The 26315-nt window shown below is 44.1% G+C and overlaps 1 protein-coding gene and 1 long non-coding RNA gene across 2 annotated transcripts in view; one reads left to right on the top strand and one right to left on the bottom strand.

Annotated features, from left to right (window-relative positions):
- The window catches only part of LOC132465553 (uncharacterized), a 47009-nt gene extending 26342 nt beyond the window's left edge, over positions 1-20667 (bottom strand). The window contains exon 1 of the long non-coding RNA XR_009527607.1: positions 20348-20667. This is a non-coding gene — a long non-coding RNA (uncharacterized LOC132465553). The remainder of the gene's footprint in view (positions 1-20347) is intronic.
- The window catches only part of helz2a (helicase with zinc finger 2a), a 68245-nt gene that overhangs the window by 4036 nt on the left and 37894 nt on the right, over positions 1-26315 (top strand). Inside the window, exons 2-4 of the mRNA XM_060062205.1 lie at positions 13093-14640; positions 15043-15226; positions 15793-15900. Of these exons, the coding sequence (XP_059918188.1) occupies positions 13211-14640; positions 15043-15226; positions 15793-15900 (1722 nt within the window). The 5' untranslated portion in view covers positions 13093-13210. The remainder of the gene's footprint in view (positions 1-13092; positions 14641-15042; positions 15227-15792; positions 15901-26315) is intronic.

Raw genomic sequence — 26315 nt, forward strand, 5'->3', positions numbered from 1 at the left:
GGACATCACAGACCTCAGCTTCATCACCACCCGAGCCCCCACCAGCTCACAGCACCCACTCACTGACTGTACAGGTGCAGGATGTGAGACGTGTGCTTAGTGGAGTCAACCCCAGGAAAGCTGCCGGACCAGACGGACTTCCTGGGAAGGTCCTCAAGGGCTGTGCTGACCAGCTCTCACAGGTCTTCACAACAATTTTCAACCTCTCCCTGACACAGGCCTTCATCCCAGCCTGTCTGAAGTCCTCCACCATCATCCCCGTACCCAAGAAATCGGCACCGGTCACTCTAAATGACTACCGCCCAGTAGCACTCACACCCATCATTATGAAGTGCTTCGAGCGGCTGGTCCTACACCACATAAAAGCCTTCCTCCCCCCCACCTTAGATCCTCACCAGTTCGCTTACAGAGCGAACAGATCCACCGAGGACGCCATTGCCATAGCCCTTCATGCTGCGCTGAGTCACCTGGAACACCGGGAGAGCTACGTCAGGATGCTCTTCATTGACTACAGCTCAGCCTTCAACACCATCATCCCGGCTATCCTGGTCTGCAAACTGTCAGCTCTGGGTCTCGACCCGCTCACCTGTTCCTGGATTAGTGACTTCCTCACAAATCGACCCCAGAAGGTGAAACTCGGTCCCCACTTCTCCTCCACCCGCACCCTCAGCACAGGCTCTCCACAGGGGTGTGTGCTGAGCCCACTCCTCTACTCTCTGTACACCTTCGACTGCAGTCCCACCCACCTCAGCAACACCATAGTGAAGTTCGCGGACGACACAACGGTGGTTGGACTGATCTCAGAGGGAGACGAGTCTGCCTACAGGGATGAGATCCTGAAGTTAACATCGTGGTGTTCAGACAACAACCTGGCATTGAACATCGCAAAAACTAAGGAGATCATCCTGGACTTCAGGAAAAGCAGAGCAGACCCGGCTTCCCTCTACATCAACGGTGACTGTGTAGAGAGAGTCCACACCTTCCGCTTCCTGGGCACCATGATCTCTGCTGGCCTCTCCTGGACTGCCAACACAGCGGCGGTCGTCAAGAAGGCTCAGCAGCGGCTTCACTTCCTCAGGGTGCTCAGGAGGAACAACGTGGGAGAGAAGCTGCTGGTGACCTTCTACCGCTCCACCATCGAGAGTCTTCTGACGTTCTGTATCTCAGTGTGGTTTTCACAGTGCACTGAGGCAGAGCGGAAGAAACTCCAGGGAGTGGTAAACACCGCACAGAGGATCACTGGCTGCCCCCTCCCCTCCCTGAAGGACATATACATCTCCCGCTGCCTAAGCAGAGCGGAGAGAATCATAAAGGACAGCTCCCACCCTGGCTTTCACCTGTTTGACCTGATGCCCTCTGGCAGGCGCTATAGGTCCATCAGAACCAGGTCTTCACGGTTCAGAGACAGCTTCTTCCCTAAAGCTGTATCCACCCTGAACACACACATGCACTGACCCCCGACTGACTGACCACCCCCTAACCTCCCACTGCTGTATTGTACTTTACTTTATTTTACTTTATTATTTATTTTACATTATTTACATTTCTATTTGGTATACTGTTGTTCTTGTTCTATTTATATATTATTTATTTTCTCGAATGCACCAATTGGGAAAGCTTACTAAAAATTTCGTTGTACTTCACTCGTGCAATGACAATAAAAGGCTTTCTATTCTATTCTATTTCTATTCTATACTGTCAAATGCGTTGGAGGAATTCAAAGGCCATTCTTCATCAAGTTATGGAGGTTTATTCTCTGCTGTGGTCACCACGTATCCAAATCCACCGAGACGCACTTATAGGCTAGAGCGGACCTTCTGGAGCTTCAACTCGCTTGCGAGACAGTTGATTTATCACCCGAACAACTGGATTTCATACCAACAACTCTGATAAAGAAGACAATACGGAGGAAAAGAAGATCGAGAGGAGGAATTAGGAACAGGATAGGAGACGAGGAAGTAAACTCGTTGCCGGGCGACTAACTGGCGGCGCGCACAGTCGCAGCGGCCCCTCTTGAGATCTGTGAGATTGAGATTGAATGTTTGAGTGTGAGACGTCCCACGACGAACGTAGTTTATGACAGGGAAACAATATTAAACATTAGGACATTGAGAGCGAGTAACATCACTGGCATTCGCTGGCATCTGGACATACTACGCAAACACAGGATACTAACGGACACTGTGACACCGTGCCCGCAACTGCCCGGAGGAGGAAGCAGCAGAGACGGGGTGGACGTAAACAAACTGAACAGCTTCTTTCAGCTCCTACCCTCCAAGAAACGCTATCGCAGCTTAAGATGCTCCACCACCAGGCTGCGGAACAGCTTCCTACCTCAAGCTGTCAGGATGCTCAATGCACCAGCGTCCCAGATCTTCTCACTGGACTTTATTTATTATTTATTTATTTATTCATCATTGGGACGTTTGTTTGTTTGTTTGTTTGAAATGTATGTTGATCTTGATCCGTGAGAAACGCCTTCTCGTTTTGTTGTTCAATCAACAAAATGACAATAAATTTGATTTGATTTGATTTGATTTTGATTTGATTCCGTTAGTTACAATGTAAATTGTTGGTATTTAGAATACTGTTACATTGTTGAAATCAACGGGTTACAATGCGTTGATTAGGATGCGTGCTCAGCCGCACGCATTATGGGAATTATTGTTTTGATTATCGGTAACTCCAAGACTACCAAAGGCTATGTGAACTTTTATGTTATGACATTTTATGTAATCTGACATTAAATGACCTACTGTTATTTATCATCTGTATAGTTATTTGTCATGTTGGAAAGTCCACAACTGCTGGAGTCAAGTTCGTTGTCTGTAAGAATGCTTGGTCAATAAACCTGATCTGATTTGTCCATCTAATTTGTCCAGTTGTCCACGAACCTCATCATCACTCGAATGACTCGATGAGGTAGCCTAGTAGGTGTCATGTCACAGCTTCTTGGCACATACTGCCCACCGTAGTTTTTGGACAAGCGAGCACTATTAGTTTGAATGCAATATACAATTGTACCACTAGATGGGAGTAATTTTTACACAGTGTCCCTTTAACACGCGTTTGTGAGGCCACAGAATAGGCTACAATTAATTTTAATCAGTGGGAGCCCTGTGCTTGTTTCCCTGCAACAAGAAGGTTCCACCTGGGGGTGATGGAAGACAGTGTCACCCTTAGCGTGTTTGAAATGTCCAATCGATTGCGCAATTTTGTTTTAGTTGCAGTCATTGCCGAAAACCCGGCCTCGCATAGGTACGTGGTGGGAAATGGAAGCAACGTTTTCAGCGCTTTTACGGATATCTCGGGATACTCCGCTTTGGTTTTGATCCAAAAACCCGCCAGAGAGGTTTGCTCAAACACACTTTTAAGACCACCATCATTAGCTATTCCGATCATTTGATCTTCCTCCTGCACTGACAAGTGATTCGGGACATTGACAAATGGGTTGCGGATCCACTCATTCGTTTGCCGTGGATCTTTGGAGGATGGGAAGTAACGTTCGAATTCATTTGAAAGCGCAACAAGGTGATCGCGCACCAGCTGCGAGAGAATAGGCCCTGCCTCAGTCTCTCCCAAAATCCCCACTAATGTTTGGAACATATCGAATACTCCCCTGTCCACTCGTCGTCCCCACAAATCAAGCTTGGCTTTAAATGCAGCAACTTTATCTGCCAGTTTAAAGACAGTCGTCATTCTCCCCTCTGGAGTGTCAGGTTGAGCTGAGCTCATAGTGTGACACTACTGTTGAACTGAACAAGTGAAGTGAGCTTAGGCTGCGCGCGCAGCCGCTGAAGCCAATACGTGTTGAGGACGGGACAGACTGACAGTTATGCCTAAGAAAATAAGTTAAGACCTTGCAAAAAAATGCAAACATGTTATATGCAATTGCTGAGTTCTTCAAGGAAAGTGATCGAATCCAAAGGAATAGCTTTAAAGAGACTTTATTTGGTATAAAGTATTTTCGGTATGGTAAACTGATACTCTGAAGCAAAGAGAGATTGAAGAGGTATCTAAGCACGTGCGAGCGTTCTCCTAGCTGATCAATAGACCTAACCCTGTCCAAATAGCTGCCGGAAGAATTCTGGCTTGCTCTGGCTCCAACCGTCTGCTATGGTATGGATCCTCAAGCCCGGAAGTAGTGGAAGGAGCCGGGTTGACGTATTACCCTCGGCCTCCTTACCTGTCTGTGTTGCTGCCTTCTGTGGCTAAAGTATATATTGCTGCCTTCAGTAAGGTCTTGCTCCCCTTGTGGCTATGTATAGTATTTACGGCTTATATGTTTGGTCCTACTCCCTAGTGGTTAAGTGAGGGAAATACAGCTTGTGTCCTTAAAATACGTAACACAATAAAACAAAACAAATTTCAATCCATTTCCCCACATTTGGTTAAGCGATACACAGCATCTGTTGTTCCTAGTTGGGTCCTCTATCGTGCCTCATTAGCGCCCTCTGGTGGCGTCCAGCCAGTAGCACATCTAGATGTTCGGTAGATCTCTTGCACACCGGCGCACGTCAACTCGCCGCCTCCATTCTTTTCCTGCTTTCACACCACCATGCATGCTATATGCAACAACTGCATATAGACTTATGGCATGTAAAAGAGTGACAGTATTGCGAGGTAAATTGAGTTTATTAAGTGTGCATGCATTTTGCATGAATAAAAAAAAAAAATATTTTTATTTTTTCTAGTCATGTCGTAGCCTCGCCTACGGCCCGGTTAGGAATGTCCGGTGGAGAGCATTGTCTTCGTCGCATTGTCCTGTGGGTTTCAGTGCGCCCTAACTTTAATCCCTCGCCCCCTCCCTTCTCGATTCCATTTTTGGAACTTGTTTGGTTTAATTTCGCTTGTTTCGTATATTTTAATTAATAAATTAAGGACGTCACCAGAGGGCGCCCCCGACACACAAACTGTCGCGGCCGGTGATGCAGCAGCCCAGCCACGGACTTTTACGCATTCCTCATACTGAACTTTGTGCCGCTGCTGTAATTGGTGGAACAGATTTGTCGTGCTTCCACTTTTAACCCCAACGGTTTCGCTACACTCTCTACAGATGACCGGCAGCTGCTGCTCATCTGTTTTTTTTAAACCCAAACTATTTCCATATTATGGAGCCGTTGTTTCTCCTCTTCGAAACAATTTTGTCTCCCGCCGCCGTCTTGTTTTCTTTACCGGTATCCTCCATGTTTGTTGTGTTGTGTGGGGGCGGTGGGGGCGGGAATGTGGCGTCTTTGCACACGGCATGTTCGGAAGGACGGAGTGGGAGGGGGAGGGGTCACGCTCACAGTCTCCAAGGCAAACAGACGCTTGAGGCGGAAACTGACCATTTTAACGCATATATCGATGTAAACGATTTTGTAAAATCTTGTATCCCCTTCGAAATGATATCGATATATCGTGCATAGCCGATATATCCTGCAGCCATATTACACACAGCACTTCAAAAGTCGTCACGATTGAAAAAGAAAAAAAATTGTTGCACAGGCATTCTGACCAAAACTCAAGCACACCCCCCCCCATAATTATTCCAGAATTCAAACAAAGCAAGAATGACCAAAAGTCATTTTGTGTCAACAAAAGACTGACTCCACCAACTATCAAAAACAGCCGACCACTTGAGTGCAAAAAACACAAAAGTCCTCGCCACAGCACCAGCAAATCTTAAGCAATAAATATTGCGTTTTAGCTTTATTTACGTTGCAGTGGTCTGCAGATGCATCCCGTGGTGTAGCCTACCACATCCATTTAGTTCAACAGTTTATCGTTCTGATACTGTCCATGGTACTAGCAACCTGCTCTGGTGCTTTTTACCTATGTATTCAGGCTAAAATGACTTGATTCTCTGATTCCTACTTGTCAAATCGAAAAATAACTTCACACATTGTGTCTTTTTCCAATGTATTTGTTATCATTCGTAGCGTTGATCAGAAGATAAATAGTTCGCCAAAGTCGTTGACGTCGCTTAGCAACCGAATACGCTGGGGTTGATAAGTTACCAGACTGTGGAGCAGTGGCGAAGCTAGACCTTTTTTGGGAGGGCTTAAGCCCACCCAGAACTTGCCTTAGACCACCCTATCGTTTCGTCCTCAAATCTAATATTCTACCTTTTTTTTTTACACAAGCAATGAGAGAATGGATGACACTCATGAACAGACTCAAATGGGCTAGTGAAATCGAGCGCAACCTTCCTGCAGGAATCTCTAACCTCTGATTGGTGGGTGGGTGTCTCCTGTTTGACAAATCCAAAAATGCAGCGCGAACACACTTAACATAGTTTCTGCTGTTTTGTCTGTCAAAAAGGCTAGCTAGTCTTTATCAGAAAATCCACGATTTCCAGCTGTGTTATAACATGACCAGGTAATAATAATAATAATCATTTTAAAAACTTGACATAATCTGGCAGATGTCTATTAAATGACAATTGGCCACAAGGCGATTCGATCTATGCCTCTTCTTGAATTGCTTCATGTTTTAGTCGGCAAAGGCTTGTAATGCTGCGTAGCATGATAAACATGATGGTGCAAGGAGCAGAAGAAGTTGACATGGGTGCTAATTTTCAGTTAAAATCAAACGCTGGCATTATTTTATCAGCTGAGGGCATATTCATTGCCATAACAACGTGAGCTAATCAACAAGTGCAACATATTCTAATACTATGAGACTCATGAAAACGTGCTCAGCTGATAAAAGGTTTCTGACGGGTCTTAGTGTCTTATTTACTTATTTATTTTAATAAGTTACTTATTTTATTTTAAATAAACATAATACCAAGGGTCATGATAAAAATAAGGAGCAGAAGAAGTTGACATGGGTGCTAATTTTCAGTTAAAATTAAACGCTGGCATTATTTTATCAGCTGAGGGCATGTTCATTGCCATAACAACGTTAGCTAATCAACAAGTACAACATGTTCTAATACTATGAGACTCATGAAAACGCGCTCAGCTGATAAAAGGTGTCAGACGGGACTTAGGGCCCTATCTTGCATCCGGCGCAAGTGACTTAGTCACTGGCGCATGTGTCGTTGCTAGTTTACAACTGGCGCAGAGCGTTCTTTTCCCACCACCGCCACTCGCCGGTAAATTAGGGATTGATCATGCGCCCCAAGGGGCGGTTCGGCGGAAGGAGGAGGCGTGTTCTGGCGCAAACGGTATTTTGCCGTTTCTGAATACCATTGCGCTACTGACCAGGAAATACCTGGTTTAAAGTCAGTGGCGCGTTGTTCAGATGCTATTTTAAGGGCGCATGCATACATGCGCATGCGATGCATACGGATTGCTTGTGCACCTCGCGCATACACTTTGCTTCTCCCATCTACCTAGCCGCACATTCTTGGTAAATTATTTGGGAAAGAACAGCTGATGCAGCGGTAATAAGTTGTACGTTTAAATCAATGCATCTGCAAAAACCGTACAGCAAACACATATTTTCTTGACACAGACATCGTGTAGGCCTACATGCCCATAACTTTTAGGATTGATGAGTATTTGATCGTGAAAAACATTGTTTTACCGCGAGTGAGTGTTAAAAAGAATGAATGAATGCGGGCGCGCGTGTGTGCTCTGTTTAAACACACGCAAACTAAACACGTAATGCATAATACAATCAATGGCAATGTCTATTACCGCGGGGACACATGCATATTAGGATAGCATACAATACTGATAAGAAACAATGTTTATAATGTATTGCGTATATCATTAAATAGAACCACAGTTACCGCATATCATATGTTATATCATATACGTTTTCTTTGCCGAAATTTATTTGAGGACTCAGTATTTCTGAAGTTGTGGAAGAAAACCCCTTATTCCATGTGTGAATTAGGCCATATTATTTGGCAATAAACTGAGCCATTTGCAGTTTGAAATTCATGTGCATCTGTCTCATCGGAGACTGCAGACGCGCTGTCAAAATATCAACTCGTCCGATTCAAATGCGCTCATGGCTCTTAAAGGGGATGGGAGACACAAAGCTACTTGCGCTTTGCGCTTCCCACTTGCGTTTCAGACTGTTAAAATAGGGCCCTTAGTGTCTTATTTACTTATTTTAAATAAACATAATACCAAGGGTCAGAAGTTTTACAAGAATTTTGATCTTACAAAGTCATGACAGAGGGACTTGGTGTCTTTATTTATGCTTGAAAGATGAACATGTATTATTTTTTTCAAAAGGGATTAAGCTGATGAAGCTGACAAGGGACCAATGTTTACTGATAAAAATATTTGTAATTAAATGCAAACCCAAGTGAATCCTTTACTCTTGTTTCTCTGTTTTGAGATCCACACAGACTTAGCAGTCTTGTTTAAATGTTTCATTTGAGTTAATAAACTGTACTTGGAAATTGTTTTAAGTTGTGAAACTTAAATGAAAACACCCTCAGCTGATAAAATGCCACAATTTTTTTTTTTACTGAAAATTAGCACCCTAAAAACAAGATTTTCCAGCGGTGTTATAACATGACCAGGTAATAATAATAATAATAATCATTTTAAAACCTTGACATAATCTGTCAGATGTCTATTAAATGACAATTGACCACAAGGCGATGCCTCTTCTTGAATTGCTTCATGTTTTAGTCGGCAGAGGCTTGTAATGCTGCGTAGCATGATAAGCATGATAAGGTGCAAGGAGCAGAATAAGTTGACATGGGTGCTAATTTTCAGTTGAAATAAAATGCTGGCATTATTTTATCAGCTGAGGGCATGTTCATTGCCATAACAACGTGAGCTAATCAACAAGTAACATGTTCTAATACTATGAGACTTCCTAAAAACAAGATCAAAGGTTTTATAAAAATATATGGGTCCCTGAAAATGAGACAGCATAGGTGCTCCCGAAATAGTGGTAGGTATGTATATGTTATTCATCTAGTACATGTGGTACCAATGTGTTTCAGTAACTGTGTAAATAAAAAAAGGGGGAAATATGGTCAATTTTGAGTGAAACTTACACAAAGGAAATTGAATATACCTCAAATTTGTGTTTACAGTTCACATCCATTGATTATTCCTTCATCCAAGCAGTCTTTTTTCCTTTCATCACTTTAGTGGTTCAGAACTGCATTATATAGCTGACACTGCCAGCTATTGGCTTAGACATACAACAGCATAGTAACTAAGAAAATAAAGGTTGTGGAATAAAAAATCTTGGACAGGACATTAGATACTTCATATACCCCTGTGGCTTCCTGGGGTTGAGCCCCCCGAAAAGTCAGAACCTAGAATCGCCCCTACTGTGGAGTAATACGGATGACGTGAATCAGAGGCAAAAAAAAACACTTTCCATGACAGCGTTCAAATATGCTGGACGTGAGCATTCCCCTACATTGAGAAGAGCCGTGTAATAAACAAAAATAATTGACAGCTGAACGTTAGGAAGGCCCATGCAAGTGAATGGAGCAGTCTACAGCATCGAGGAGAGCCGTGTAATAAGTAAGGGATAATGTATATAACGCCGGTCATTATCGGGAAAATAAGCCCAGACAGGGCGATGAAGGGGCTTATTTTCGATAATGACAAAAATAACTTCACATGGTGTGGCTTTTTACAATTTATTTGTTACAGCATTCGTAATGTTGATCAGCTGAGAAATTGTCTGCCAAAGACGTTGACGTCGCTCAGCAACCGAAGACGCTGGGGTTTAAAAGTTACCGGACTACTTGAGGAGTGATACCGAAGACGTCATTAGAGGCAAAAAGTCCTTTGTTTTCCTTGACAGCGGTCAATTATACTTAGCAAAGGTGAATTATCAAATATAATTCACAGCTGGAAGTTGTGAAGAAGTTGTGAACGGAGCGTTCCACGGCATTGAGAAGACCAGTGTAATAATCCATAATTATTCAACTGGATTATTATTATATAAGTGGTTGGTACAAAATGAATCTTGATCTGGTGGGGACGCGTCCCCGGTGCCGTAATCGACGCCTATGGACGTACTTACTGTCCAATGCCACTCGGTGGTTCTGGAAATCATTAGCTGGAGTTTTTCGAGCCCTGCCCGTTCCACAGATGATTGACTTGTTTAATTTTCATGTCAGTACTTCTATCTCAGTGGCTGTAAGTGGGTTATGATAAGGATTTCAAGTAATTTTGCAAAAATGGACAAAAAAGAGAATTCCATACCCAACCTTTAAGCAACAATATATTAAAATATTAAGCTGAATTATAACACAGCAACCAAAAACATTTCCAGAAGACATGGAATTGTATTACTTCCATATAGTCCACGATCATGCATCAACATTTAAAATGTTTCTTTTGTTATATTTGCTACATGGGTTTATAAATTATAATTACATATGTCCCATCTTAAAACACCACTTTCAGAAACTCATTCAAAAACATATTTGCACCATGAGAAATGTAAAAAACAAGAATAGATGAGTATGTTGGAACCATCCACATCAATATCTTTAAGACATCAACAGCTTTGCAAAACCATCTGAGGGCGATGAATACAGGCCACTTGCAACAATATTTTAAATATTTTCTTCTCAATTGATCCCATTTCAGAACACTGCTTTCAGGAACTAATTTATCATATTTGCACTGGGAGGAAATGCCCAAAACAGAATAAAGTGCAAAAAAAAAATCTGTAATAATAATTATGCTTCCGTATTGTGCGTTGAATTTTTTTATTAATAATAATAAAATAAAAAATACGTTTTTTTTTAATTATCATTGTTATTTTATAAGTGTGTCAATGATTATGCTGCCACGTGCCAGTGGTGGCACGCGTGCCTAGTGTTGCCGATCCTTGATGTAGATTGAGAGCTACAGGAACAGTGCATACTTCCGCAATCCACCATTGCTCAGCGGCCAAGCCTGGTATTGCAGTCGTTTTAGAGGGCTGTCGTTTAAGGGGCCCAGAAGTAGATATCCCCGTTCACTCCAATACAAGTGGGGAGCAAAAAATGTCTGGATATCAATCAAAGGCTCATAATTATCTTTATACCATGTAACAAAAAAATGCAAGTTTTCTCTTTTCAAAACGTGTTTTGGAGTGTTTTATTAGCCATTTTATGTTATTATTTTTGGCTGGAGAAGGAGGCAGCTGAAAGGAGTCGTTATGAAACAAATGTTTCGGGCTGGCATCCGAGAGGGCCTAGTATACGGCTCCGTTAACTTCTCGTGTCCGAGGTTTTTCCTTTTACTTAACATGAATGACGTTGATATTTTTTAGGCACTGTGGTGACTTTTTAGCACTGAAAGTGTTCGAGTGATAAAGGGATTTTTAGACTGGTTCAGCTGCTGCTCAATAATTCACGTTTCTCTGCTCGGGATCATTGCGATTCACCATTTATTCAAAAGATCCGTAGACAAAGAACGGGTGCATCACGGTATCATTTTTATTACATTGTTAATAGTCTATAAACATTTCAGTTGCATAAGTATTTAATTTTTTATTTGCTTGTTTATATGACAGTTTACAATGTTGCTGTATTACAATTATCTATGTGGGTAGGCTACTCCAAGCTCGTTGCTGATCGATATGTAACCATTTATTTGTATATAAATTATTGATTGTATATTTCGTAAATAGTTGGAAGGAATCTGTTTCTTAAGCAATAACATTTAACTGTATTTTTCTATTTTTCCTGCATACATTTATTATGTTGTTGGTGTTATATGTTATATGGAGCAATCTTTCATATTTATGAAGTTAAATTATACTACCATGGTCGGTAAACAATGCGACTGCGCTCGCTCAGACCTATTGCTTATGATGCTACAATGCTAACAATGCTAGAAAATGAGAATATTTCTGCATCCGGTACGTCATGAACTAGGGCGTGGCTAGGCTCCCGTGATGCGGAAGCAAATCTTTCCTTTATGTTGCCCTGCGCCATTGAGCAGTTTTCATAGGAATGAATGGCCACCATTTTTTAATCTCTTGTCCTTTCTTTAATAGGTCCATGGTTCTAGCCCTACTGTTGATACGGAGAACTGAGCGTTTCCCGTTCCGGTCCTTTTCCGTTTCGTTTAAAAAATGCAGATTTACAAAATGCCAAATAAAACACGACAGAAACTGTATGCTATGATACTTGATTAGGAACATTAACAAACACCACTAACCATTCGATGAGTTTCACATTTCTGAAAATGAACGTTCAGGGGTGTTTTTGAATGCCCATAGCTAGCCATTGTGAAGCAGGCAGGGGCGATTCGAAATTAGCCAAAGACTCGAGACAGGACCAATATAAAAAATGTCGGTGTTAACCACTCTATTTCATACTAGACAAACCAGAAAGGGGGCTCAATGTTCAAAATACCAGAATTGTCCTTTAAGCTCGGAGGAAAGTGCTTTGAACACTCTGTAGGGTCTGAGGTTTCGCTCGGAGTTTCATGCGGAAGTAAAGCTACCCGGGTCCTCCGAGTTCACGTAACAACAATGGATGCCCATTTCGCTGTCATTATTTATAGACTACAGTGAACTTGCAGCAAGTACTAAGAGGCAAACTTAACACCCATTCTAACAGTTGAATTACGATACATTATAGCTTACAATTATAAACATCACCTGCAGGCCCCTGCAGACATCAATACTACACAAACTATCTGTTTTTCTGGTTTTATTTCATAGCCTAAGATCTTCTGAGCACCGTTTCCTGAACACTCTTGTTTCGGAAGAAGGGAAGGTTTACTTAAAGACATGTAAAAGCTTCCGAACCTCCAAGCGTTTTGAAGGCGGCATGTATTACAAGATCGATGACGTAAACTGTCTAATCATGGACTGTGTCGTATTTGATGACGTAAACAGGCCAATCAGGGACTCTGTCTTAATTAATGAGGTCTCCGGTCCAATCAGGGACTGTGTCATAGTCATGACGAAACCGGTCCGATCAGGGACTCGGTCTTATTTGATGACGTAAACAGGCCATCAAGGACTGGGTAACCAAGACTATTACCATCATTACAATTTTTTAGCAGCTTTCATAGTAAAAATATTTATTTGAGGGCTTTTTGTCAGAATTAGAAAAGCATGGTAACTTCTTAATTTTTTTTTCAATATTTTCTGTGTAGACCTTTCTATCAATTTATTATGGCTATGTAATTACTAATATAATGCTATTTTCCATTTTTATAGGCACAACGTTTACCACCGTACATTCAGAATCAATCGGACCAAATCATAATCTGTACATTATTTGAAATAGGAGTATGTGGATTTGCCACGGTCCATTTGAAGGCCAAGTTGGTCGAAAATGAATCATCTTTCATCCACATACGACCTCAAAGTGGTATGTGCTAGGTGTGCCATCAGAAAAAATGAAATCACCTACACACTACAATCTGTTGTTCACCAGTGCACCAGCAATCTCCTCCTGGCCAGAGCTAAAGGCTCCCGCCAATGGAGGCACATTTCTCGACGTCCAAAATTCCCAAGGCCAAGTAAATACGATGTGTGCTGGCACTTTGTGGAGGGCTCTGGCTGCACCGTGCATTACAACCGCTGCACCTTTGCTCGGAGCCTGGAGGAGGCCGCGGTGTGGAACTTTGAGAAGGAGCAGGGGCTGGACCACATCAGCCTCTGTATTCTCCTAGATCGGACCAACGCCGGCGGCCTGGACGGAGCTGCGCTCGGACAGGGTCAGCTTGAATCACTGGACGACGTCCTGACGTTCTTTGAACTGAAGGGTGTGTGCTCTACGTGTTCCCTCAAAGAGAACGAAATAACGTACACTGTGCAAAGAGTCAGCCATCAATGTCAACAATACCTGTTTTTAGCCAGATTTAAAGGCTCTGACATCTGGAGACCGGTGGCCGAGCGTCCTGTAGAGGGGCAATTCCGCCGCAATGTTGTTTATCAAGTATGCCAACACTTTAGGGAGGGTTCTGGCTGCTCGCGAGATGGCCCCAACTGCACTTTTGCGAGAAGCACGGAAGAAGCCTGCTTATGGAACTTTGCAAGAAACACGAATATGGACAACAGCGCCATATTACAACGCATGAATTCTAGGCATTCCCTGACGCCAGAAGACACGGCGAGGAACATACTAAAAGAGTTCTCCGGAACATTCCTTGAGCTGTGCCAGGCCTGTTTCCTCAGCAGTCCTCAGAGGGTGACGGTGCAGCGTGGCGATGGGGCCTGCTCTGCTGCAGCCCCCGGGGCCCACGCCTGGAGGCCCGTCCTGGTCCATCATGTGTCGGGCCGAGGAAAGGAGGTCTACCACGCGGTGCGCCCGCTTCCCCCGGGATGCACCTTTGAGTACTGCAGCCACGTCATCCAAGGAAAGCCCTGCTGGCACGAGGCCCTGCGCTGCAGCGCGGCCCATAGCGAGTTGGAGATGGCGGTGTGGCAGGCAGAGAGCAGCGAGCTGGCCGCCCCAGTCCGTCCCCTGCTCCTTCGGTTGAGCCAACAGCAGCAGCAGCAGCAGCAGCAGCAGCAGCAGCAGCAGCAGCAGCAGCAGCAGCAGCAGCAGCAGCAGCAGCAGCAGCAGCAGCAGCAGAGCGATGGACGAGGAGGAGTCTTCTACTGTAAAGCCTGCCTTCTTACCCTGTCCTCCTCCGAGAGGTTCCTCAAGCACTGCGCCTCACCGGAGCATGCCCAGATCATCAGCGGTGACTCCAGCACGCAGTGGGAGACCCGCCCACCACCACACAACCACAGAGAGGACTTTGGTCTCTGCGCCAAGTAAGCAGATCTAGTCCCAGTGGGCAGAGGAACCAAGCACTGAAATACAAACACAGCTATTAGTCAGTGCTGTTAAGTGCTTGGTCTTGCACTGGCCTTTCATGAACATTGAGCTGGTCTTTCACCCAGAATCTAACCCACTACACATTGTGGCAGCCAATACTAAATGATAAATATTGTATGCAAACTTAACAGTTCATATAGGAATTAATAGAAAGATAACTAAGGTAAAATAATAATTTTATTGTGGATCCAAACATAGATAAGACACAAAAATTAAAAAAACTATTAAATGTTGTTAATCCTGTTCTATTTATTTATTAATGTATTTATTAAAAAATATATTCACTTTATTTATACATGCAAATTGGCCCTCTGAGTAATGTTAACGTCTTCTCTTAGGCTAAACACCTGTGAATACGGTGACAGGTGTGTAAAAGCTCATTCTGAGGAGGAACTAAGAGAGTGGCACATGCGCACTAAAGAAGAAGAGGAGATCAGCGCTAACATCGATGCTCAGGGCCTTATGTCCTACGCTGAAAGGTTCCGGAAAGAATACACGCGTTGTTCCAATGAAGCAGACACCGTAAGTCCGAAAGCATCCGTCTTTTGAAAGGCCGAATATTATCTATTTATTGTATGTGACATATACTTTTCTGTTACATGAAATAGCAGACAGCTGTTTATATATAGATAATAGATATGTTATAGATAAAATATATACACTACCGTTACAATTTCATGTTTTCCATGAAAACTCATCTCAACACATTTATTCAACAGTTTTCAGCTGTGCTAAGATAATTGCACAAGGGTTTTCTAATCATCAATTATTATTTTAACACGATTAGCTTTAAAATGTACCATTAAAACAGAGGAGTGATGGTTGCTGGAAATGGGCCTCTGTACACCTATGTAGATAGATACTCCATAAGAAAATCAGCAGTTTCCAGCTAGAATAGTAATTCACCACATTCACAATGTCGAGACTGTATTTCTGATTCATTTATTGTTATCTTCACTGAAAAATATAGTGCTTTTCCTTTTCTGTCTTTATTTCTAAGTGACCCCAAACTTTTAAACGGTAGTGCATATACACACATACACACATGTATGTTTGTGTGTGTGATTACTAATATTATTATTTTCCAGATATCAGAGGATTTAGAGGATGTCAGCATTACTTGTGAAGAAGATCTGTTAGTGGAGAACGAGATAACGGATTTCAAATTTCAGTGGCACTTCCGAGTTGACACAGAGGTAAGATTGACCTTCTGAACTTACTTACTCTTAAACCCTTCCTACACGATAATTTGGCAGACAAAATACATTAAGGTTGGAGAAATAAATTGTTATCATGCATGAGGGCTTTACCCCAAGAATTATCTGTGCCGCTTTTCCACTCCTCATTTGCCTAAGACACCAACTTGAACTGGACTGGTTAGGGTTTGGGTTATGCTTTGCTTCTTTAAGAGTAGATTGTGAGGCATATTCAATATTATATCTTACTATAATTCTACAAGATATAGTTTATAAGCTACCATGGCTATATTTTTGACTTGGATATGCAACATAATAAACACAGAATAGATGGTTATATTGTTATGGGGAAGTCCAGCGAGTGGACCCAAATGGGGGGCAGGGATGAGGTAGTGACTGTTACGTGTGAAACAAGGATCTAGCGATGATTGTCTGGAGAACCAGGGTTGAAATACTGTGAACTGATGAAGATTACCGGCAGGTGTGTAGAACGCGGGAGATTAATGAATGATGAGACTGTCCCCCACTAGGTGGCACAATGGGACGGTGTGACACATATATATCACCATGTGCTGATATGTTTGAAAGGAAAATGTTTGCAGAGTCATACTGATGGATTTCTAGGTTACAATGGGCCCTATTTTAACAGTCTGAAGGTTAGTTACGTATTGTAACTCTAGATTCCATGAGTATAGGCGCAGCCTTTTAAGGCTATCGCTATTGGGTTTTCCCTTGGCGCGAGCCGTAGCACTGAAAAATGTGTAATCCCTGCGCCGGCGGACGTTCTACTCCCAATAAACAGCTTTTCTTCAGCTATTTAAAGGTCGACCACTTAAAAGACTGCGCCTATACTCATATAATCTAGAGTTACAATACATAACAGGCAGTTCGGTGGTCTGAGGATCTCGTCACTGCTTTTTGCAGATGATGTGGTCCTCATTGGATCATCGGCCTGTGACCTTCAGCACTCACTGGATCGGCTGGCGGCCGAGTGTGAAGCGGCTGGGATGAGGATCAGCACCGCTAAATCTGAGGCCATGACTCTTAGCAGGAAACCGATGGATTGCTTACTCCGGGTAGGAAATGAGTCCTTAGCCCAAGTGAAGGAGTTCAAGTACCTCGGCGTCTTGTTCGCGAGTGAGGGTACTATGGAGCGTGAGATTGGCCGGAGAATCGGAGCAGCGGGGGCGGTATTGCGTTCGCTTTACCGCACCGTTGTAACGAAAAGAGAGCTGAGCCGCAAGGCAAAGCTCTCGATCTACCGGTCGATCTTCGTTCCTATCCTCACCTATGGTCATGAGGGCTGGGTGATGACCGAAAGGACGAGATCGCGGGTACAAGCGGCCGAGATGAGTTTTCTCAGAAGGGTGGCTGGCGTCTCCCTTAGGGATAGGGTGAGAAGCTCAGCCATCCGTGAGGAACTCGGATTAGAGCCGCTGCTCCTTTACTTAGAAAGGAGTCAGCTGAGGTGGTTCGGGCATCTGGTAAGGATGCCCACTGGGCGCCTTCCTTGGGAGGTGTTTCAGGCACGTCCAGTGGGGAGGAGACCTCGGGGAAGACCCAGGACTAGGTGGAGAGATTATATCTCAACACTGGCCTGGGAACGCCTCGGGATCCCCCCGTCAGAGTTGGTCAATGTGGCCCGGGAAAGGGAAGTCTGGGGCCCCCTGCTTGAGCGGCTCCCCCCGCGACCCGACCCCGGATAAGCGGATGAAAATGAGATGAGACAATACATAACTAACGTTCTATGTCATATAGGCTTCGCCTTTTAAGGCTATCGCTATTGGGTTAAAGGGCGAAGCACGATGTAGTCTATGCCTCATTGGTCCCAAACAGTACCAGAAACACAGCTACATTATACGTCATGCGTCTAACAGCACGTGATCAACGAGCAGCTCTAATGTGTGTGATAAGACACAAGAGCTCTCAGCATGAATATTTGACTCCACCTCAGAGACGTGTGGTGAGGTCCGTGGCTGGTGAGGCACTGACTTTTTCAGAGTCAGATTTACAAATATATGAACCCAAATTGCTATATAGTAGAAAAGGCAATTTCTCGTAGCACAGCCAGACAGCCAGTCTTTTCGGCGGTTCAACTCTGTTTGAAAAGACCGCGTTACTTTCTGTCCCGTTGTTTGAAGCAACCCGTTAAGCTCCGGCATTGGTCTTCCTCCATCATTTATTACCTCTTTTTTTGATTGAAAGTCCAGTTTTGAGAAATTTCTGAGCTTGGCTATTGAATCATTATCTTCCATGTTTGCAGTCAGAAAAGTTTATTTTTAAATAAACAAACTGATGTAGTGCACTTGACTGCTTAAAAGAAGTTAACGGAAGCATCCTGTCAGAGCTCCCTTCTACGCCCCCCTCAGTGAGGCAGAGGAATGAAATGAGGCAGCCAGTACGCAGTGGCGGCTGGTGGAATTTATTTGAGGGGGGGCTGAACGTTTGCATTCCAAACCCCTGTAGGGGGCATCCTCCCCCACAAGATTTGTTTGTGATTTTCACAAGCAAACGAAGCATTCTGGTGCATTCTGACACAATAGTATAGGCAAAAAAAGAACATTTACTTACAAAGACGAATGGGGCCAGTGAACTAAGTTTTAAGTTAATTTTTTGCCTTGTAGAAATCAGTAACAATAAGAGTGCAGATACATCAACAATAACTTTGAATTACACACAAGGTAACATTTTCTCTCTCTGTGTGAGTGAGAGAGAGAGAGAGATAGAGATAATGGGTGAGTGTGTTACGGCCAAGTAACTGTAATTGTGTTGGTAAACGTCACTCATAAATATATCTACAGTGTGCATTAGTATGCATTTAGACAAATACAATGAAATATGAATTCCACAAAATTCATGTAAATGTGCAAACTTTTGTGTGTGGTTGTTGAAGACACATTTAAGGCATGATACCAACATAGGTTTGCAGAGGACTACATACAGCACAATATGCACACTGAAGGCCTGATGCCACCATAGGTTTGCAGAGGACTATATACAGTGTGTACACTGAATAGGTTTGCAAAGGACTATATACAATACGAACACTGAAGGCCTGAAGCAACCATAGGTTTGCAGAGAACTATATACAGTATGTACACTGAATAGGTTTACAGAGGACTATATACAATATGCACACTGAAGGTCTGATGCCACCATGTTTGCAGAGAACTATATACGATATGTGTACTAGGGATGGGCGTGAGAAATCGATTACTCGTGTACTCCTCGTTACAAATTAACTCGGTTGGTGGACAGGCAAACTCGAGTTTGCATATACACACACAAACAAAGTTTTCTGAAGCAAATGTATCAATCACAAAGCAAATGAAATGTATCCATTTCTGTGTGGCGCGTTCCGTGCCGTGTGCAAGCACGCCAGAATTCAAAAAGTTAAGAGATGGCGGTTAAAGCAAAGCGCAGCGAAGAATTGAAATACTTTAAAGAAATAGGAGATCAAGGTGAAATGTAAAATATGCCAAGCGAAATCGAGCTACCAGAAAGTACTATGCGGCAACATATGCTCCTGAAACACAACGGTGAGTTCGGGAAAGCAGACCCGTAGCAACGAAGTGTGTCGGCTATTTTCACCAACGCAAGACGCAGCTGTAATCCCGGGCGTGTAGAGAAGATCACAACGCTGAGTATTTCCATAGTCCATTCGCTGCCGTTTTATTTGCAGCTTTAAATTATTTGCAATGGTTAGGCTACTTGTTTTTTTTTTTTTTTTTTTTAACTGTTACAGGCCTTGGTTCGACGTGATTTAAATTGTGAGACGCATATTTATTTTTGTAAGGAAAATGTGTTTTGAACGTTTGCAAAAATAAATAATGAATACTCTGATAACTGACTGTTTTGATGGAGAATAAGCATTACATGTTTGGTTGGTAATATTGCCGTTCATCATCAGGCCTATTCCTGCTGCAGATGTGTTGCATTCTAAAAATAGATTTGATTAAACGAGTACTCGATTGATCCTCGAGGAATTCCTTCGATCACTCGAGTTTGGAATTTACTACTCGTGCCCATCCCTAATGTGTACACTGAATAGCTTTGCAGAGGACTATATACAATATGCACAATGAAGGCCTGGTCCCACCATAGGTTTGCAGAGAACTATATACAGTACACTTGAAAGGGGTGGGGGGAGGTTGTGAGGGTCTGCAACCAGTGTCCATCTCAAGAGAAATACATATAGGCTAGTGGAATAAATATAAGTTGCTTACCTCTAGCATGGCTAGCTTCACACAGTTGTTCATATGCACTCTTGCTCGCTTGTGTTTTTTTTATCCGTTCTGACAGATGTTTCAGGTCTGTCAACCCTGTCTATGTCCACAAACTATCACACGCACTTGTTTTAAAAAGTATACAAAGAAAGCAAAAAATTGCATTGGCATACCCACAGCTAGTTAGCCAAGCCTGAACCATACTCTGGAAAAACTACGACGCTGAAGTTGGCATCCGATTCGCAGCATCCGATTTGGCAGTTGCTGGTCCACCTTAAATCGGTCCTGATTGAAAACCACTACACCTAGACTCTTCAAATCTGGACTAAATTATCACAGTGAGGCTATACATTATATAAAACATAGTTACAGATTTGTGAAACCTTTACCCTATTTGTGAAAATGCAATAAAGGCACATTTTAATGCTTTTTAGGGGTCCAGACCGCATTAGAACTGATCCTGATTGAAAACCACTACACCTAGACTCTTAAAATCTGGACTAAATTATCACAGTGAGGCTATACATTATGGAAAACATAGTTTCAGGTGTAGTGGTTTTCAATCAGGACCGATTTGAAGATTCTAGGTGGTTTTCAATCACGACCGTTTTAAGGTGGACCAGCAATTGCCGAATCGGATGCTGCGAATCGGATGCCAACTTCAGCGTCGTGGAAAAACTTCTCTTGTAGGCTCTATCCTTTTCTCTTGCTTGTTGGCTTACGTTCACTTCTGGCTTTTCTGCTCCGAGTTCTTTTACTTGCAATTTTTCTGCAAATGTTCTTCTTTCGAAGGGATTCATAAGCAAAGATGAATTTGGGGCTAGCTGAACTCACAGGGAAACAGTGGTAGCAATACTCAAAGTCGCGATCTTGCTGATCTCTGAGGTAATGGCAAATCCGCGGTTACGCGCAGTGGACGGTGCACTGCGCTTGGGGCTATATCTTGAGCGCCCCAAAGCCATACAATTCAACGACGCTGATTGGCGAAATTATGTACTTTTCTGCCTAGCAACGGGGGAACCATTGGCTAATAATTCAGGCATGTGGGGCTGAGCGAAAATGCGCCCCACGGAAGACATCTACATCCCCAAAATGAACGTTGAACATCTAAGTGAAGTAAGATTTAATTATGGGGGATTCTAAAGATATTCTAAAGTAAATGCATCATTCTACACATTCTATGCGCCCCACGGAAGACATCTACATCCCCAAAATGAACGTTGAACATCTAAGTGAAGTAAGATTTAATTATGGGGGATTCTAAAGATATTCTAAAGTAAATGCATCATTCTAATGCAATTAAAATAGATGAATTCTCAAAATGAGAAGATTATTAAAAAAAATATATATAAATATATTTAAAAAAGAAAAGATGGCCGGTCGGTGGGAGGGCGGCGCCCCAGCGCCCTCTATAGGCGAGCCGCCACTGCCAGTACGGCTGCCTAATTTCATGCTTTTTCAGCGCGGTTTTATGTCAGATCAGCATATTTAGTCTTGCTGCAAGACTGAATATGTTATACACATACATCAAATACATGAACTAGTTTAAGTAAAGTGCGATCATACAATAGAAGTGTCTACAAACATTACATTGGTGACAACGGTGAAATAGCAAACTGGGTTGAGCGCATGCGCTCTGAGGGATTTCTCAATTCTCGGTGAGGCAGCACTGCTCACTGCCTCAGCCGGCCTCAGCTCGCGTATCTCTCAGCGATTTTGATAATAAAAATGATTTAAATTATTGGAATCGTACATTAATTACATTTAGACCACAGATCAGTAGACAAATACCAATATATAATATTTATCATAATTCGTTTTTTCTTTTCATGTTGAAAAGAAACTGCACGTCACTGCTCCACCTCACATTGTGTTAATATGCGAGGGGAATAGTCACACAATCACACTCGCTCTGACAAAGCACCTAGTACTGAGTGTGTCATAGAGAGGCGCGACATGTCTCTTAGGTAAAACCTAATAAAAGAGCATGGGGAAGCCCAGGAGGCTGCTGTGCAGACATCCTCCATAGGCATCCCTCTTTGCAGAGCGACAGAGTCGAGTGAGCTCTGATAGTCTCAGGCGGCTCTACCCCCGCTGACACAGAAGCCTGTGTGATAGCTTCACACAGCCAATGTGACAACGGTTGTTTCGTCAGGGGGAGGCCCTGGGAATGTTCTCTGTAATGCACAAATAACTGTTGAGATTTGCGCAGAGCCTCCGTGCTCTTCACATAACAGGCAAGCGCGCGTATGGGGCACAAGAGATGGGCTGTTGCTTCCTCCTCAGATTGATGAGGAGGGAGAGAGAAACCATTGAGTGTTCTTACTCTCGATCTGAACGAGCTAGTAATACTCTTTGGTGTAAAAGCCGGGTTCGGGCGTAATATGGCCGAACTGCCGTCTCCTTGTATTCTAAGACAAGAAGGGGCTACAGAGAGTGCAGACAGGTCGCTCACTCTCTTAGCTGACGTCAGGGCCAGCAGCAAAGCTGTCTTGGCTGACACAAACTTGAGGGGCACCCGGTCAAGAGGCTCAAATGGGGCTTTAACCAGTGCGCGCAGCACCAGTGTTAAATCCCATTGTGGATTGAGAAGGCGCGTCACGGGTCTCTCTCTCCTCACATCTTTTCGGAAGCGCTTCATTAAGGGGTGACTAAAAACTGTTTTATCCCCGAAGCCTTCGTTGCTTGATGAAACAGCAGCCGCGTACGTGCTAAAAGCCAGCCCTCTTCCAATCAGTGTCTGGAGGAAAGAGAGCACACGCGACAAAGGGAGATGGGATCACAACCCCTCTCCGTGCACCATTTCTGGAAAGCCGCCCATTTAGCCGAGTAACACGCTCGGGTGGAGTCAGCTCTGGCACCCTGGATGGTCCGTACAAGAGGCCGAGACCCTCTAGGCGCTCGCGTTCAGCGGCCAGGCCCACAAGCGCTGGCCGATCTCAGGGTAATCTATGATTGCTCCCCCTGCCAGTGAGAGAGCGTCCCGCCGCCAAGGGAGTTCCCTCGGCGGCCCCGAGAGCAGACGCTGGAGGCAGGGAAACCACGGTGCACTCGTGCGTTGTGGTTCTATGAGAGTCATAGACAGCCGCTCCTCTTGGACTCGGTCCAAGACTTGGGGAATCAGAGGGACGGGTGGGAAAGCGTACAGGAGTGTGTTCGGCCACGGTCTGTGAGCGAACGCATCCACGCCAAGTGGGGGATTGTCCTTCGCGCTGAGAGAGAACCACTGCTTCCACTGTGTGGTCTCCCGCGTGGCGAATAGGTCGACCTCCGCCTTCCCAAACTCGCTCCATATCTGATTGATCAGATCGTGGTGCAGAGTCCAGTCTCCTGGTTGGGGACCCCCCCTCGACATTATGTCTGCCCCTCTGTTCAGAACACCGGGGATGTACGCTGCTCTGATGGAGAGCAAGTGTGTGTGCGCCCAGCATAACAGCTATGCTCAGCAGCTGTGCCGAGCGCACGCCCCCTTGGCAATTTATGTATGCTGCTGTCGCCTTGTTGTCCGTGATAATCATTACGTGTTGATTCGTTAACATTGGGGCAAAGTGTTGGATCACTTTCAACACAGTGAGGAGCTCCAATGCGTTTATATGCATGGTCACGGGGGGCGGCCAAATGCCGCACACTACGTGGGCACCCCTCTCGTGAAAGTTCGGGGATCGCCCCAGTGGGTCAAATCGGGGCCCACTGATGGTCACTTTGCGCCATTGCGCCGTTGGCGCACCGGGTCGATGCGCAGGCGAGAAAACCATCTCTGCAGATGCCTCATGTGAAGCAGCCCAAGTGGCACCACCGTGTGAGCGGCTGACATCATGCCCAGCAGCCTCATGACAGAGAGGGCTGTCACGACGCTGCCCGGGGAACAGCGGCGGAGGAGAGACCACAGTGCCTCCATCCTCTGCTGTTAGAGCCGTGCTCTCATCACAGCTCTCCATTCGGAGAGTGGAAGCCGGAGGAGACGCCCCCTCCTCACCGCGGTCGGAGTCGTCTGACGCCGAGTTTGCAAGGAGGGAGAGGGCATCGTCGAGCGGGACAGTAAAGTCGTCGGCACCTTCAGCGATGACGGCGGTAGTGTCGGCTCTGCGCTGTCGGTAGTCCACCGGCAGCGCCTTACAATGCTGACACAGGCAGAGCGGCGAGAGCTCCAAGAGGGCATGTTCATGCCCCAGGCAGCCCTCGCACACTTCATGGCCGTCATGAGGCAAGATGTAACCCGTGTTACACGTCTTGCAGATGCAGATCGTCTTGCAGCCCATGGTATCCATCTAGTTATGCTACAGGATCGTCCTGAAGAAAATGGGAGCAGAACGTCCGCGGGCGCCCGCTTGTATCTTTTATTTCAAATTTTTCAGTGCTACGGCTCGCGCCTAGGGAAAACCAAATAGCGATTGCCTTAAAAGGCGAAGCCTATACGACATAGAACGCAAGTGAGAAGCGCCAAGCGCAAGTAGCTTTGTGGGCGGTTCAATGGTGATGTCGCCATTCTACAGGCGCAAAAATGACTCTTGCGCCAGGCGCAAAACTAAAAAGGGTTGGTCTGAAGTAGCCTAATTACCCGTTGGTGTGCTTTGGGCGTAACGTGCAATAAACCAATGAGAGTGTCAGCTCCCATCCCCTTTCAGAGCCATGAGCGCATTTGAATCTGACGTGTTGATATTTTGACAGCGTCTGCAGTCTCTCATGAGACAGATGCACATGCATTTCAAACTTCAAATGGCTCAGTTTATGGCCAAATAATATGGCCTAATTCACACATGGAAAAAGGTTTTCTTCCACAACTTCAGAAATACTGAGTACAAGAAGGGTTTTACACCAACCAGTAGGGGTGTGACGAGATCTCGTGCCACGAGATCTCGGTCTCGCGAGATTTGTGATTTATCCAAACTTCTATTTGTCGCCTGTGGGGGCAGTAATGCGCCTTTGCTACATCTAGCCTGCCAGAACCTAAAGAAGGAGAAGGAAAAGAAGAGGAGAAGGAGGGGAAGCAGGGGAAGCATCGAAAGCAGCCATAAGCTGTGTTCGAAATCATTCCCTATCACGGATAGAGTGTACTATTTAGGGTGCTCGCCATTTTGTAGTGGTGTTCGAATTCTCAGTGGTTAATTTCATGCACTATATAGTGCACTTAAAATACCCAGAATTTGAGTGTACATACGATGTAGCCTACATGTTACTCCCGTATACCACAATGCAATGCGGTCGTGTTTTTCCGGAGGAGAAGAAGAGGCTGAATAACCGCGAAAACGAATATCTTTAATCAAAGTACATTTTGGGTACTTTGATTTGGTTTTGCACATAATATTGTTTGCAATTAAAAAAAAGAGAATTATTTAATTTAATTTATTTTAATTTAACTTTTATAAATTTTAGTTTTAGTTTCAATTTCATGCACGTAAAGAGTTATAATAAAACATGTCAAAATGCATGCGCGACTTGGTTAAATAAAAGTCTGTTGGTCCAGTCATATAATTTGTCATTGTAGTTTTCTTAAAATCTCGTCTCGTCTCGTTCTCGTGAACCCAATATCGTGTCTCGTCTCGTCTCGTGAGCTGAGTGTATCGTCACACCCCTACCAACCAGGAATTTGGCTTGGTGAATAAGGTGCATACATTAAAGGGGACTTATTATACCACCAGGTGTGAGTGTGATTAGCCTTACAAACCGTTTCGAAAATCTGCCTAACATGACATCACTAGTGGGTGTGTCCACCTAGATCTGTGCTGGATAGATCTATCTATCAGCCTACCCAGTGGACTGAAGTAAACATTGCTCATCTATCCAGCACAGATCTAGGTGGACACACCCACTAGTGATGTCATATTAGGCCGATTTTCGAAACGGCTTGTAAGGCTAATCACACTCACACCTGGTGGTATAATAAGTCCCCTTTAAGACAATAACAATGAACAATGAACAAACAGTGATATATATATCACCCTAACCCTAACACAATATAAACAAGCAGGGACATAAGTGATCAATTAAAAATAGGATAAAATAGAATAAATTAAAAACAAAAGTGAAAGATACTTAAAAATGTATGAGAATTTAGAAATTGGTGATGGGTATGAGAGGGGAAAGAACACAGCCTTGGGGGGATCCGGTGCTGATGGTCTGGGATTCAGATAAATGTTTCCCAAACTTCACATGCTGCTTCCTGTCAGACAGGAAGTCTGTGATCCACCT

Source organism: Gadus macrocephalus, chromosome 1, assembly GCF_031168955.1.
Source record: "Gadus macrocephalus chromosome 1, ASM3116895v1".
NCBI classification, from domain to species: Eukaryota; Metazoa; Chordata; class Actinopteri; order Gadiformes; family Gadidae; genus Gadus; species Gadus macrocephalus.